General features: G+C 42.4%; 1 protein-coding gene across 1 annotated transcript; it reads right to left on the bottom strand.

The window, feature by feature from the left end:
* Positions 1-14,914: 14,914 nt before the first annotated feature.
* On the bottom strand, positions 14,915-15,830 carry LOC143888598 (putative ubiquitin-like-specific protease 1B). Its single transcript, XM_077393039.1, has 4 exons — positions 15,738-15,830; positions 15,408-15,623; positions 15,234-15,331; positions 14,915-15,150 (listed from the first exon to the last, which is right to left on the bottom strand). Exons 1-4 carry the CDS (start codon positions 15,828-15,830, stop codon positions 15,000-15,002), a joined length of 558 nt encoding a protein of 185 aa, XP_077249154.1. The 3' UTR covers positions 14,915-14,999.
* Positions 15,831-16,254: the final 424 nt, after the last annotated feature.

The raw sequence follows: 16,254 nt of genomic DNA, 5'->3' as shown, positions 1-16,254 counted from the left end.
GATAGCCTTGACATTTTTGTTTGCAGCTTCCACCGCTCCATTTGTCTGCGGCCGATAAGGTGAAGATTTATGATGCTTAATCTTGAACTCTTCGCAAAGAGTGATAACTTCTTTCTTGAAATGAGATCCGTTATCTGAGATAAGTTCATGGGGAATTCCATATCTGCATATGATGTTGGTTCGTATGAATTTAGCAACTGATGCGGATGTAAGCTTTGCATAAGAAGCGGCCTCAACCCACTTAGTGAAGTAGTCAATTGCAACGAGTATGTACTCGTGACCACTAGATGACTTAGGGGAAATTTTGCCAATAATGTCAATTCCCCAAACCGAAAACGGCCAAGGAGAAGTAAGAGAATGCAATTCGGTAGGTGGTACATGGATGAGATTCGCATGTATCTGACATTTATAGCATTTCTTCACAAATGTGTGACAATCTGCTTCCAATGTTGGCCAATAGTACCCCAGACGTAGGATCTTCTTTGACAACATCTTCCCATTCATATGAGGTCCACACACCCCTTCATGAACATCTGCGAGAATTTCTTCTGCCTGATCTTCAGTGACACATAAGAGTTGAATTCCGTCGAAGGACCGTCGATACAGCTCTCCTCCACAAATGACAAAGTTAGCCGCCAATCTCTGCAAAGTCCTTATCTCCTTATTCGACGCCTCACTGGGATGCCCCTGGCCCGAGATGTAGTTCTTTATGTCCGTATACCATGGTTTACCATCGGGACATCTTGCAGCTATCTCTATAGCATCAACATATGCAGGAGCCCATTGCTCTTGAACCGTGATGGGCCTCATTTTCATATTGTGAGGTATGTCAATCATAGAAGCTAACGTCGCTAAGGCATCGGCGAATCTATTCTTCAACCTTGGCAAATAACTGAAAGTGATGTGCTGGAATTGCTTAGCGAGAATATCCAAGTATTCATGATATGGCAGCAACTTTTCTTCTTTGGTTCTCCATTCTCCTTGGGTTTGGCAAATGATTAACATTGAATCTCCATATACGTCAAGATTCTCTATGCCTAAGGCCAATGCTGCCTCAAGCCCAACAATGCATGCTTCATACTCTGCCATATTGTTGGTGCAATTGAATTGTAACTTAACTGCAAGGGGAACATGCTCATTTCGGGGTGACACAAGCAATGCCCCTACTCCTTGCCCTGTTTGGTTTGCTGCTCCATCAAAATAGAGGGTCCAACCAGTTTCTGGATATTCATCTTCTACCATCATGATCTCTTCATCTGGGAACATCGTCTTGAAAGGCTGATTTTCTTCTCGGGGTGCTTCTGCCAATTGTTCAGCAATGACTCGGCCCTTTACTGATTTTTGGGTTACATGGGTGATGTCAAACTCAGACAACAACAATAACCATCTGGCAGTCCTGCCTGTCAAGGCTGGTTTTTCAAAGAGATATTTCAGAGGATCCATCCTTGACAGGAGCAAGACCTTATGTGATAAAATGTAATGCCTGAGTCGCTGAGTAGCCCAAACCAAGGCTAAGCAGGTTTTTTCTAGGACAGTATACTTCTGTTCATACTCCAACATCTTCTTGCTAAGATAATACACAGCCTTTTCATGCTTGGTTTCTGGATCTTGCTGCGCTAACATACAACCCATTGTGGTTTCTGTTACTGACAAATAAAGCAGCAATGGATGTCCCGGTATCACTGGTGCTACTATCGGTGGTTCAGACAAACTTTGCTTTATCTTTTCAAAGGCCTGCTGACATTCCTCTGTCCATTCTTTGGAAGAGTTCTTCTTTAAGAGCTTAAAGATAGGTTCACAAGTTGATGTCAGATGAGCGATGAATCGCCTTAGGAACTGTATCCTTCCTAGGAATCCCCGAATTTCCTTCTCGGTTCTAGGCGGCGGCATCTCCTGGATAGCCTTAATCTTCTGAGGATCTACCTCTATACCCCTTTGACTCACCATGAATCCTAACAACTTACCAGAGGTAACCCCGAATACACACTTGCTAGGATTCAGGCGAAGCTGGTATTTGAGTATTCTTTCAAAGAACTTCTTGAGGTTCGGGATGTGATCCCTCCTTTCCCTAGCTTTTACAATCATATCATCGACATAAACTTCGACTTCTCTATGTATCATGTCATGGAGTAAGGCTGTAGCTGCTCTTTGATACGTCGCACCAGCATTCTTAAGACCAAATGGCATTACCCGATAGCAATATGTCCCCCATTGTGTAATGAACGAGGTCTTAGCCATGTCCTCGGGTGCCATCTTAATTTGATTGTAGCCCGAGAAACCATCCATGAAAGATAGTAATTCATGCCCGGCCGTATTGTCCACCAAGATATCGATATGTGGTAGAGGGAAATCATCTTTTGGACTTGCCTTGTTCAAATCCCTAAAATCTACACACATTCTCACCTTTCCATCTTTCTTTGGTACAGGTACTATATTTGCGAGCCATTCTGGATATTCCACCACTTGCAGAAATCCAGCATTCAACTGCTTAGTAACCTCTTCTTCTACTTTCAGGACCCACTCAGGCTTCATTCTCCTTAGCTTCTGCTTTTTAGGTTTAATCCCAGGCAACAAAGGTAGCTTGTGTTGAACAATGTCTTCGCTCAACCCGGGCATATCTTTGTAGGACCAGGCAAAAACTTCTTTATATTCCTTAAGTAGGTTTATTAATTCATCGCGCTCTTCAGATGATAGAGTATTTCCAATTCGTATTTCCTGTATTAAATCTTCTGTTCCGATGTTTATAATTTCGATTTCATCTTTAAGAGGCTGGGCTCGGCGCTCCTCCTCTTGTTTGAGCATATGCTGTAATTCAAAGGGAGTTTCGTCGATCCCCTCTTCCTCGTCTGAGGAGGGAGTGTTATCATTATTATTAAAGTCAGAAGCAAACACAGAGACATACTGAGAATCAGATTTCATTGAATTGAAAGAAGTTACATCATTATCATTGGACTCATCCTGAACAGGCTCAGGATTCACATAGTAAATAAACTCAGAAAATGACTCGCCTGGACTAGGCACTGACGCCGATTCACTCGACTTGACTAGACTTGACTTAGCAATATAATAAGGTGGAAAAACATCAGAACTCCAGTTTGAAAGATTTTCTGTTGCAGGTGCAATCTGACTCTGAGGTTCAGTAAAGGTATCATTACTCTGAATAACTGCCACCAGCACATCTTCACAGTCAGTCTCTTCTTGCTTTTTAGAATGATCTAAAACGGGCAACTCCTGACAAACAACATCAGGCACATCTTCTTCGAACAAAGACCCCAACATATCTGGCTCAAGGCAGACTATCCAATCCTCAACAGTTTTTTCAACACAATATACCGGCGGTTCTGTTTCTGGGAGAGCAAGGCCACTGAATATTTCAAAACCTGGTATCATGATCCCTGTTACTGAGTCATACCATGGTTCAGAAAACCCATAGTATGGAGAAGTCTCACCTTCTTTGATAAAGTGACCATTCATTGATAAGGAATATGGAGTCATCGGGAGTATCCTTCCAGTGCGGCGGATTTCTTCCTTCAATTTCAACAATTCTTTCATGGATTCCTCCTCCTCCTCAGTAGGTATATACCCAAGACCGAAAGCTCCAGAGTTTGCTTTGATTGGGCGCCAGTGAGACGCTTTGCTTGGATCACGGCCTAAATTCATACCCGGAAAGTAGTTCATTTTTCTCATCATCTTGGCAACCACAGGACTGATGGCAAAAGGCAAATACAACTCCTCCCGAGAGGCATCTTCATAGGAAATAGCAGTAACATCGAATGCGAAACCATTCAAGTTGTAATCATCTGCTTTTGTAACTGGAAGAATCCGAGTTTCTCCTGTTATCTGCCCTATTTCTGGCTCTTCGTCGCCTCTGACAGTGATCAATTTTCCTTCTTTAATGAACTTCAGTTTTTGATGAAGGGTTGAGGCAACAACACCTTCCTTATGCAACCAGGGTCGTCCCAGAAGTATATTGAACGAGGCCTTGATATCAATAACTTGAAATTCCACCTCAAATTCTTGACCGCCTATAACGATCCTGGTGGTAAGGACTCCGACCACATTTCTGCGGGTATTGTCATATGCGAGGATACCAAGGGTTGATTCGGCAAAATCAGTGGGACCGAAACCCAAGGTAATGGCAGTTCTTAATGGACATACATTCAACGCGGATCCATTATCTACCAGCACAGACGGTACTTTCTTGCCTTCGCAAACAACAGTGACATGAAGAGCTCTAGCATGATTCCGACCTTGAGGAGGCAGCTCCTGGTCTGAGAAACTAATGGCCCTGGTGGCGTGTGTCAGAGCGACAACTTCAGCTAGTTGCTCTGGAGATATTTCTGAGGACACCTGTGTGGTATTCAGTTCTTTCAACACAGCCTCTCTGTGTTTCTTCGATGCTATCAACAACCCCCAAACAGATATGACAGCCTGAGTTTTCTTCAACTGCTGAACAACTTCATCATCTGGGTCCTTCACGTATTGCGGCTCCTCTCCTCGAGCCAATGCCCCTGGATTTTCGACTCTTAATTCAGCAGGTTTGAAAATTCTTCCACCCCTTGTCACATGTCTGACTTCATCCAATTCTGGCTCACCATAGGTGATAATTTGAGGGACTTGTGGCTCATAGGTGATTACCAAGGGAGGTACAGACTCCCTTAGGTATGATTCATCACAGAAGATGATTTCGGGTTCAGAAATGGGTTCTAAAGCACATATGAGGGTGAGAGGGTCAAACTCAGGATCTCCTATGGTTATGGCATTAACGGCAGCGGGAGGATTAGCATGACCAGGTAGCGGGTTTTGGGTAACATTGGGTCTTGGTTGGAATGCAATGACTTTCTCATCAATAAGTTTCTGGATTCTGAATTTCAAGGCGATGCAATTGTCTGTAAGATGACCAGGACCCCTGTGATACTCACAGTGTAGGTCGGCTCGCCAATTGGCAGGTAAAGGATTGGGGGGAGGCCGGGTGGCAGGTAGGGTTATGCGACCTGAAGCCAGACACTGCTTAAGCACCTCCGAAGATGGAATGGGAAGAGGAGTAAATTCTACCCGGGCTTGTTGCCGAGGTGCGGTCGCAGGTTGAGCATAGTCCATTACTAGAGGTTCCTGGGATTTAGAGGATTGAGCATTGGAATGGGAGATACTACTGACTTGGGCTGGTGGGGATTTTTTGAAATCTCTAGGATTTGGGTTGCTACGGTTGAATACACCTTGAGCCATAGCCTCCTCTATCTGGGTGCCAGCCACAATGAAGTGTTTGAAGTCTGGATAGTATTGCAATGACATGTGATACTGGAGCTGGGGGGAAATATTTTTCATGATTATCTGGACTTGCTCCTCCTCAGACGGGCGCTCCATCATCTGAGCTGCTATTCTCCTCCATCTTTTCACAAAAATCAGAAAGGATTCTCTCGAGTCTTGTTTTGTTCTCTCTAAATCCTTTCTGGTGATTTCTGTCCCATCATCATATTTGAACTGCCTGATGAATTGCTCGCCGATATCCTTCCATGTCCTGTAACGAGTCTTGTCCAAGACCATGAACCATCTCCTAGCAACCTTGGTTAGGGAAACTGGGAACAATTGAGCCATTTGCTCAGGAGATAAGCCTTGAGGCTGACACATGATGGTGAACATTTGTAAATGTGTGATTGGACAACCCACACCATCATATTTGTCGAAATCGGGCATTTGAAAATTAGCAGGAAGGCGGATTTCGGGAAATAGAGTAAGATCACTGGGATTGAAACTACCCTGGTCTTGAAACTGAATGTCTTGAACTTTTCTGGTAAGAGTCTCTAATTTCTCCATAACAGACTTATCAACCATGGACTGAGAAGGTCTACTGCGATTCTCGCTATACTGCTCTTTTTCCAAATCTTCTTCGGTTTTATCATGGATATTGATGAACACTGGCTGGACAGGTGCTGCTGAAGTAGCTGCTTGGTGCACAGGCCCTTTATCCTTGGACAACGATTGTCCGAACTTCTCAGAAAGTTGAGCCTTGATAACTTGGTTCTCTTCCTTGAGTTCTTGAAGCTGCCGGAGAATCAAGGTAAGAGTATCGGTGATAGCAGCGAGTGGAGGACTGTCCTGGTTTTCTGCCATTGGTGAGGATGAGGACGGGAAAGAATGAGATGCTGGGGTTCTCAGAGAAGGTGGCGGGGATACAGATTTCCTCTGTAATCGAGAAGAGACCCGAACCCAAGGAGTATTAGGGTTAGCTATGGTGTCTACGGCCCTGTAATATTTGAAAGACATATTTAAAATCAGAAAGAAGTAGACACTGATGTATGCATAGACGAAGATACTGAAAGAAAAAGGTGAACTTTTATTGATAGATCATTAAAGCTTGAGTACATGGTTCGATCTTTCAAAGATAGACTGATAAGAGAAAACATGACATTAAGCACTCTTTCTAGACTTCTTCTTTGGACGACTATCTTCCTCAACTGACTCCTTGAAAGATTTGATGACTCGAACATCCCAAGCAGATGAAACGGCTTTGACAATCTTGGGCTTGAGATCCTCAGGCGGATAGAAATGACGAAGGGGAGGCACAATGGATTGCTCCCTTCCATACTGACGCTGAATCCTGGCAGGAATATAAAAGGAAGTCTTTTTGAGGCCAAGAAGGCGAACGTAGTTAGCTTCTCCAGTATTGAAGACAGCTTCTTGGATTCCAGGGATTTGCCAATAAATCTGATCTTCATGGCGAGAACTCAACCACTCAGCCCAATCGCCTTTATGATTGAAAGAAACATCATGACGCCATTCACTGAAGGTGTATAACGTATGATCAAAATGCACAGGAGCTGCAATTTTTAGCTTGTGGCATAACCACACGTGAAGTAATGCAGGACATCCTGAGAAGGACCCAACAAAAGATCGAACATAAGAGCCTGGACCTGAGCTGGCACGAAGATGAGCCATCTCATCCAATCCATTGAAGGTTTCTGCAAGCATAGTAGGAATTGGATTGGCGCCACGATCCATCTGATCAACGAGGTCCAAGAGAACAGCTGACGCACAGCGAGAAGGCTGGACAGTGAGGAACCTAGCAAAGGAGCAGAATCTCAGAGCGCGACCTCGGGCTTTTTGAATATCAACAGCACCAATATGCCCAACAGGAGGGTAAATGTCAATCAGTTGTTGCATGGACACTTCCTGGTCTTTGATGAAAGAGTTCATGGATTCATCTGGATTATTCATCAAGCGAAGGAACAAAGGACGATAATCCGACACGTAAGATGGCTTCACCAGAGGGCCATCTACAGGATATTCCAATAAGGCACACCATTCTTCAAAGGTGGGACACATTTCTTGGTTGCCAAAACGGAAGACATGATGATCGGGATCCCAACACTCTGATGCAGCATAGAGTAATCCCCAATCGAGCTTGATGGTGGCCACGTAACCGAAGAGATTTTTCTCTTGCTCACTTATGGCATAGATATGGGATTCTCTTAATGTACCACGGATCCAATCAAGAATTGTACGAGTAGACATGGTGTCTGTAAGCCAGGAGAAAGGATACAGGGATAATCAGGATTACATGAACATGAGATTAGGATGAGTTCCTACCAATATAAAGGAAGTATGGATACTCGATCGAATCAGATAATATAAGATTAAAAATCGTACGATCGAGATGAGATGAGATAGCATAAGATTGCTTTCAACGGATGGATCATGAATGACTAATCCTATGAGATCTTTGGAAATGAATGGGATTTAAATCCTAACCCCAAAGGGAAAATTTTTTAATCTTTGCACATTTTATCAGTGTTACCTGAAGGCATCAACCCTAATCCTAATCTAGCGGAGTGGAGAGAGGATCTCGACTCATGACTTTGTTTGTGTACCTAGGACCGATCGTAGCCATTAGAAGATGGTCTACGGCCTAATCTAGACACAAATAGGTAGGATATCCTAAACTAGGCTCACACACGTGATGCACATGTGTTCGTATACTACATGCATGTGTGGGTTAATCTAGGGGTAAGGCCAAGAGTTCCCTTAGCGCGAATCCCTGTTCGATATACTGTACCAGTGTCCGGCGTATCAGTACGTGAACAAGAGATCCGTTTACGTACCATAAAGGTACTAGGCTAAGAGTGGAATGCTTCTCTAGCACAGAGGCACCAGGTGATGAAATCCCAGTCAACCATGCTAGATAACACTCCGGGTTCCTAAAATAGGACGTGTGTGCATGTGAGATGCAGGGGTTTAGATGAAAGTGATGTAAGTGTGTGCAATAAGTTCGCGCAATCTATGATGCCTTCAGGTTTTGTTAGATTAAGTTTGAGTATATGTGATGAGAAAATAAAGCATACAAACTAATCTAACAAGCATAAAAGAGATAGAGTTTTCATGAGCCAGTTAAAATAGATTCAAATGAGTTATCCTTTGGAATTGTAATGAAGTTAGGTGGTCCCCAGCAGAGTCGCCAGACTGTGGGACATGATCCCGCGAGAGGGGCGTGGGGCGCGAGCCGCCGCGCGCTCTCCTTTGGTCTCTCGTTCCCACGCGATTGGCGTGTGCATTTTAATATTGATTTGAATTCGTCTTTCCTGTGGACTTGGGATCACTAAGGCAATCCGAATTCCACACGAAAGAGACTGACAGAGTCGCCACCTAGATGTGGGATCTAGGACCCATAATTAACCAGAAATCTAGACTCGCTACCTGGTTACAAGAATGGAAGGTATGGGGAGTTATCCACCACATGCACCATTCCTGCCCGATAATCGGTCTTCGATTCCAAAAGCTAACTCTTTTAAATTTATTTTAAATGGCTCATTCAACTCTATGTTAATGTGCGAACTAAGTGACATGCATCATAGAATCTAATTTCAATGTGAATCCTAGATGTGTATCTTGATTTATTAATTTGTCTGGATTCATTCTAAGTGAAAGTTCTCCTAGAATTCTAATTTCATGGAAAACCCTAACTGATTTGATTAAGTATTTACAAGAAAATTAATATACAAAACACCACAATTTGTTGTGGTGCCGACTCGCGGGTGGTATGCCATCAGACATCCAAGCTGCCTACGTACCCAAGCCTCACTGGGATCAGAGTCGACGTAGTTCGGTGCACCTAAGCTAAGCTACTTATGCCTAACTCAACTAGGACACCGACTTAAACGGATTTGACTGTTTCAACAGTTTTAAAAGTAGTTATTTAATTCAAGTTGAGGATTTTATTATCTTAGGATTTCATCTAAGATACTGTATGATTCTTATCTAAATGCAAGTTGTTCCTTAGACTAATGCAGGTTTGCCTACATCCTAGTTTACTAGGCTTGTCTTAAGGAAAGATTGGGTGACTAGTGTAACTAGACCTATGGCACGGTTGTTATACATAACAAACGTCCGTGATGAGGCTGGACTCCTAACTCTAGGACTCCCTAAAACTTAGGACACGACACAACACTAGTGTTCCTAAATTGGGCTCTAATGGTTCTTAGATTGGAAACCATAATCCAATGGTTCCGGAAGACTCGAGACAAATCGATTTAAGTTCTCGAGGTTAATGAGTTTCAGATTTTGAAGATTTTCAGTTTCTAGACATTTAAGGATTACCAATGGTTCTAGGGTTCACCAATTTCGGCCTTGAATGGCATCCAAAGGAGGGAATCGTGCGCTCTTTCCTTGTGCAATTTAATACTTAGGTTATAGCATCTTATTGCCTGGCAGAATCTCAGGATTTCCGTGGACAATGACCTCAGAGCCAACAACATGCTATAACTTAAATATTCAAATTGTCAAAGATCAAGTTGCAATTGGGATACGATTATGGATGCACTGGCCATTTTTCCAGGAAAATCTAAAGATCCTAAAATTTCTGTTTTAATGGATTAAGGAGTCAACATGTGACAGAATTTTAAAGTTCTTTAGGAATTTTTATATGATTTTCAATTAATTTCGAATTTTCCATGGATTTTATCAATTTTAAGCATATGAGCGGTTTTACAAGTGAAATTGTTGCAAATAAATTCGAAATGATTTGAAATTTCTACAGCAGCAAGATGAAAATGTATGTAGCTTACAGGATGAGTTTTGCATATTTTTACATTAAATTCACATTTAATCTTGATTAATCCATTAAATGTCCAGATTGCACAATTAACACATAAACTAGTAGAAATACAACTCTAAATTCTATGAAATTTCTACAGAAATACTATATGAATCAAAATAGCATGCAGTGAGATTTTCATGAATTTTAGAAATTATTTACTACCAATTTCGGATTTTACAATTTCCAGACCAGATTATAAATTAACACTACATCCCATATTAAAACAGATCCAAATAACACGAAAATTTTACAGTAACAAGTAATATGGAAGATAAGACTACTGTAAAAATTTTATGAATTTTAATGATGATCTGATGTTAGTAAAAAGTCTCCTAAAATCTGATAAGTTTCAAAGAAAATATTAAATAATATACCAAATAAACTCCAAAAATCTTTATAAATTCATGGTAAAATGAATCAGTAACATATTAATTTTCCACGAAATTTCATTAATTTTAGAATCTGTTTGGTATATAATTTAATTTTTCTTCGTCAAAAGATGTTTTTTGAAGAGTTTTCCATTTTTAAAACACAATTTGCGGAAAAAATCAGAAAAATTCGGAAAAATACAGAAATATTTTGAGAACAATGCACCTACCTGTGGTGAAGATCTCCGCCCAATCCAAAAAAATATAAAAAATCCTGCCGCCGCCGATCCGCTCCGCCGTCTTTCGCTTTCTCTGGAGTGTTTAGAGGGAGTGATTGAGGGAGTGAAGAGATAATGGAAGAAGAATATTAGGGAGAGGGATGGAAGAATATATTGAGGAAAGGGATTGGAGGGAGTGATTAGAAGAGATAATGGAAGAGAAAGAGATAATGGAAGATAAATTTCTCTTTTCTTTTTTTATGGATGGGAAGGAAGATATATATAGGGAGAGAAAGAGAGAGAGAGAGATATGTTGGTGGAGAGCTCATCATGTTGTCCCTCTTAGTGGAGAATCCATCATTATTGTTCTTAGTGGAGGGCCCATCATGTTTCTTAGTGGAGAATCCATCATTATTGTTCTTAGTGGAGGGCCCATCATGTTTCTTAGTGGAGAATCCACCATTATTGTTCTTAGTGGAGGGCCCATCATGTTTCTTAGTGGAGAATCCATCATTATTGTTCTTAGTGGAGGGCCCATCATGTTTCTTAGTGGAGAATCCATCATTATTGTTCTTAGTGAAGGGCCCATCATGTTGTCTTAGTGGAGAGCTACCATCATTGCTCTTCATAAGAGGCCTCACAAGAGGCCCCATTGAGGCCCCACAACGCGGGCCCCACAACGCGGGCCCCACAACGTGGGCCCCACAACGTGGGCCCCACAATGTGGGCCCCCGGTTGATTCAATTTTAAACAAATGTTCAATGCGGGCCCACCAAACGGGTACAAATTCTCCCTTGCTCGGATTCTCACGAATAACCCTTCTCCGCACTTTAGCGGAAAAAATCAGAACAATGCAGAAATGACCAGAAAGATTTGAGAAAGCGTAAGGGACGAACACCGGAATAGAAAACATTGAAAAATTGACAGCGAAACCCTAATTTCTTTTTTAATCAAAGCAGAGCAAAATGGGGTGTCTACAGATAGCAGCCATGGGACTGGACCAACGAGACCCATACAGTTACTGCAAGGAATGGTATCATGCCGATACGTATCGGAGGAGTTACGATGGAGCAATTTACCCCACGTTAGACCGATCGCAATGGCCGGAACGTACCCATCCTTTGCCGTTGGTATTGCCGCCAAAATCAAGACGACAGCCAGGCCGACCGAAAAAAGTGAGAACGGAGAGAGGGATGCAAAGAGGAGTGCACCATAAGTGCGGTACTTGCGGTCAACTTGGACATAATAAGAGATCGTGCAAGAATCCACCCATCGTAAGTCCTCAGCCAAACGCGGTCCCAATCGGGCCTTCCGCACCAATGGGAAACCGGTATGTAATTTTTTAACTTGTGTTTTCCCTTATATTATGATCCTCAATACAATCCGTGCCCCAGCTTTAAACTATTCTTCTAAATTTTATTGCAGGCCCGTCCTATCCCGGCCGCCTCCGTTCTTTTAAGTACGATTCTTTTGTTGTATTTTTGGGATCATTTGAATAGAATGGACTTGGATTTCGTTGATAGAAACTGTTTCGAGGGTCGTCATCTAGACGCAGCTCGAAATTTTTAGTCTAAGGACCAATGAACCACTGCGCAATCCAACGAGTGAGGATTCATCTGAAGATTATGAAGTTATATGGGAATGGCCTAGCATTATGTGTAGATATATTTTTTGAGAAATTTTACTGTTTTATACCCTATAATGTACAGCCTTCAATTTGTACCTAGAAAATGGTTGATTATATAACAGCTCCGGCGTTGGATTTGCGCGTAAGAAAATTGTTTACTCTCTATATTTCTCTCCATCAATAAGTTTGCAACAGAGGTTTCATTTTAGATGCTACTTTCATGCCATTTGCAAATGGGGTATCCTTGATCTTTATTGCACTGGGGGCAATTATGAAGCCCAGTTTTGTTCTGCCTAAAATGGGTATCCTTGATCAACCACACTCACTGTCAAAAAGTATAAAGCTATATAAATATAAAGCTCCAAAAATATCCAACCATCATATAGCAGCTGTAGAAATATAAAGCTAATACAGCCCAAAACATCCACAAAGAGACTCCGAATATAGAAAAGGAGTCGGACCCAAAAAATTGAGCCATCAGCAAATAACTGCATCCATCTACTGCTCTGGAGGAGGTGGTGGCGGATAAGAAGAGGTACTGCCCGGGTGCTGACTCGACGGACCACCGGAGAGGAACTGATAAAGGGTAGAGAACTGGGCGTCAACTTGAGTGGAGAGCGACTGGAAACGCGTAGCCATATCTGTGTCAACATGGGTAGTGAGCCGCTCAAACTGCGTGGTCATAGATCGTTCAAGGGCCTCCTGCATGGCTGCGAAACCCTGAGAGAAATCCGAAGAGGCATAGGGCGCCGCAGGGGCCTCAGTGTCCGGAGCGTCCTCGTCTTCTTCTTCATCAGGGTCTACGGCAACAACTTCATTCGCAAGTGCCAAGCGCCGGAAGGTCCGATCATCAAAAGGAGCGGTGGGAGTGTCGGTTGCCTCACTCTCTAGAGTGATACCGAAGTGGCGAAATACACAGGTAAGGAGCATGCCATACGGCAGTGAGGCGCGGTGTCGAGAAAGAGTCTGGAACATGAAGCGAAAGATGATGTATGGTAGACAAAGGCGGCGACCCTCAAGGATGCAATATATGAGGTATGCCTCAAGGGGTCGAATGGCATCGGTCATGCCACCGCGTGGGGTGAAGTTGTTGAACATGAAGTTATGAAGCATTTTCGCCACGGGTATGAGGTCAGAAGTTTGCACAAGCATGTTGGGCCGATAGTGCTTGGTAATTCGGCCAAACACAGTGTCGTGATCAAGATCTGGGAGGGAATGGATCCCATTGCTTGGCCAAAAGTAATGGTCAAAGCCGTCGGAACTAATTGCGAGAATCTCAGCAAGTTGATGAATATTGAGTTTGATGGGGGTGTTCTTGACACGAGATTCAATTCGGAAGTATGAGGGAGTGATAGTGAGATTGGTATAGAAAAGAGGAACTAACCGAGGGTAGACAAGCTCGTTGAGATGAAAAAATTGGGTCCACCCAACGGCATCAAATCGCGCTTGAAGGTCGAAATGGTGGAGAACGTCGGGCTCAATGAATCGGCCGGTGAGGATGCCCCGATTAGCTAGTTTTGGCCATGTCTTCTTCGCTTGGGCGGAGGAGAAGTATGAATCGGAAATAACCTTAGTTTCCGGAACCGGAGCTTTAGCCTTGGCTTTCTTTCTTGATGGTCCTTCATCGTCTCGCCCGCCGGAGGAACCGCCAAGGTTTGGATTTTTCGTTCTAGGCATGGTTGGAAAATTAGGGTTTGAAGAGAAGGAAAAAAAAAGAGAAAAAGAGGGATTTGAAGCCGTAAATGGAAGAATATGATGAACGAAGGGGAGAGAAGGAAGAAAAACGGGTTGGATGTAGGATGGAGAGGAGAGATTGAGGAAAAGAAGAGGAAGGGACACCTAAAAGATGGAAAAATGCGAGGAAAGGGTTTCAAGAAAAATGGTGTGGGTAGGGTTTAGGAGAGAAATGTAGGGTTTCATAAGGAAGAAGAGGATCGAGGATGGAGGGAGGATGGATGGTGGATTTAGGGAAAAAAAAAGAAAAACAAAGGAGGTTTTTGAGATAGAGGAGCAAAAGGGAAAAAAAATATAAATGAGAAAAAACGAGTCTGTCCACTCATTATGCGCGCCTGGGACGAGTCTCGGAATTCCGTAAAAACATTCGAAATTCTGAGACCTTTTTTTTCGACTATTTGGGTTACTGCGGAATTCTGACAAAATTAGCGGAATTCCGCAGTAACAATTTCGTCTTTGGGGTTTCGTATATGGCTACTACGGAATTCCGAAACTTTTCTCGGAATTCCGACATTTATTTCGGAATTCCACAGTAGAGTTTCTACGATTTATTTTTATTTTTTTTTTGGGTTCAAAACTGATTATTGGCCACAAATTTACTTTTATAAGTTCTACTGAAGTAATCAACTTTCGGCTTACATTGGATCTCAAAATCTAAAACAAATTTATAGAGTACAAACCATCATCCATGTATTTGATAAGATCCACATATAGAACAACAGAGATGTTTTCGTGTTGGAATGTGTACCACTTACATATCCGTGTAAAGCCTATCTTATTTACAATAGCATTTTCTGGTGGTTGGTACAAAAAGACAAACCAAATACAATGTTGATATGAAAAACGATTTTTGGCATCTTCGCAGCCTTTACCCACATATAAACATTACAAGGATATTGTTTCTTACAAGCCTACATTTGAAATGGAATTCAACCTCGGCAAGCCTGCCTGTTCGTCAACTCCTACAAGTTCAGAACCGTGCCACACCGCCCTTCTAAGAAATCCTCCAACAATTGTCCTCTCATCAGCTCTATATCTGCCTGACTGAACTCTGGCGGAACGTCACGTGCCAGGCAGTCCATCTCCTTAAGCACAAACAGCCCGCAATCATTGCTGCAAAACAACAACACATCATCGACCACGCTCTTCCACAATTAATTTAAACTTCCAAACTGATTTTAAGTGAAATTTATTACCTGTTGAGTTGTAAGGCCCTCTTCTCGACTTCCACCACACTAAACTTGCTTACATCGAAGTCCCACATACTTATGTATAGCCGTTCAAGGTATCGTATCTATAAAACAATCCATACAAGCTAAGGATTTTATATACATTGAAATATAACCAAGGAAAGTGGGACCCGAACTCACCAATGGTACAACATCTCTATAGTAGATCTGCTCTCGCAAGGAGTTGAAGATGTAGAACTTCTCATCCACCATATCGAGGACCAGGAGAATCCAATGCTGAGGGACATGCAGCGGGAATAAGACTCTTTTTAGGGTATCCGGCGGGTACTCGTTTAATCGTTTCACAAACTTCATAAGACTATCGGAGCCAGTGTAGTCTTTGCTAGTTAGACAATCCTAAAAAAATAATACAAGAGAAGTTAACGGAGTGAGCAAAACAAATTCGAACCTTGTGAACAACCACCTATAAAAAATAACTTGTGATTGGGAATGAAAACTATCTATTCTTACATAGAGGAAGGTAGTAATGGCCACACAGGCTCTTTCTCTAGGCTTTCTTTTATTTTCGTATCGAACGTTTAGATATTCGGCGTATACATTCATAATCTACGTAAAATAACATATAGAGATTTGAGACAAATATCGATGGTGAAAGAATTCAGCTCTAGAATAAATAACCAAATTATTTACCGGAGAACTTAACCACTCAATGGGGTTGTTAAGGATAAGCAAGTCCTCGGCACACAGGAACTCGCCGTTGACCTGTATAACTCGTTCGCTGCAAAACACCTGATAGTTTAGGATTTACAAAGGCTAGATAACTATATTGGAAAAGGGCTTCAATCCAATTTACCTTGGGGGAAGCGCAAGAACCTTGGGGAGCAACCGATGGCATTGCGGGTCTGCCACCAGCAATGCTTTATCATTGACCTTCTTAGTCCCGAAAGCCGTATACGGCGAACTAATGTATTGAGAAGGTTTACTTTTCCTCAAACGCAGCTTCACTCCTCTCTCAATACTCCAAATC

The sequence above is a fragment of the Tasmannia lanceolata genome, unplaced genomic scaffold, assembly GCF_043159265.1.
Source record: "Tasmannia lanceolata isolate RefF3 unplaced genomic scaffold, GAP_Taslan_0.1 ptg000012l, whole genome shotgun sequence".
NCBI classification, from domain to species: domain Eukaryota; kingdom Viridiplantae; phylum Streptophyta; class Magnoliopsida; order Canellales; family Winteraceae; genus Tasmannia; species Tasmannia lanceolata.
This window is presented reverse-complemented; position numbering and strand designations above follow the sequence as displayed.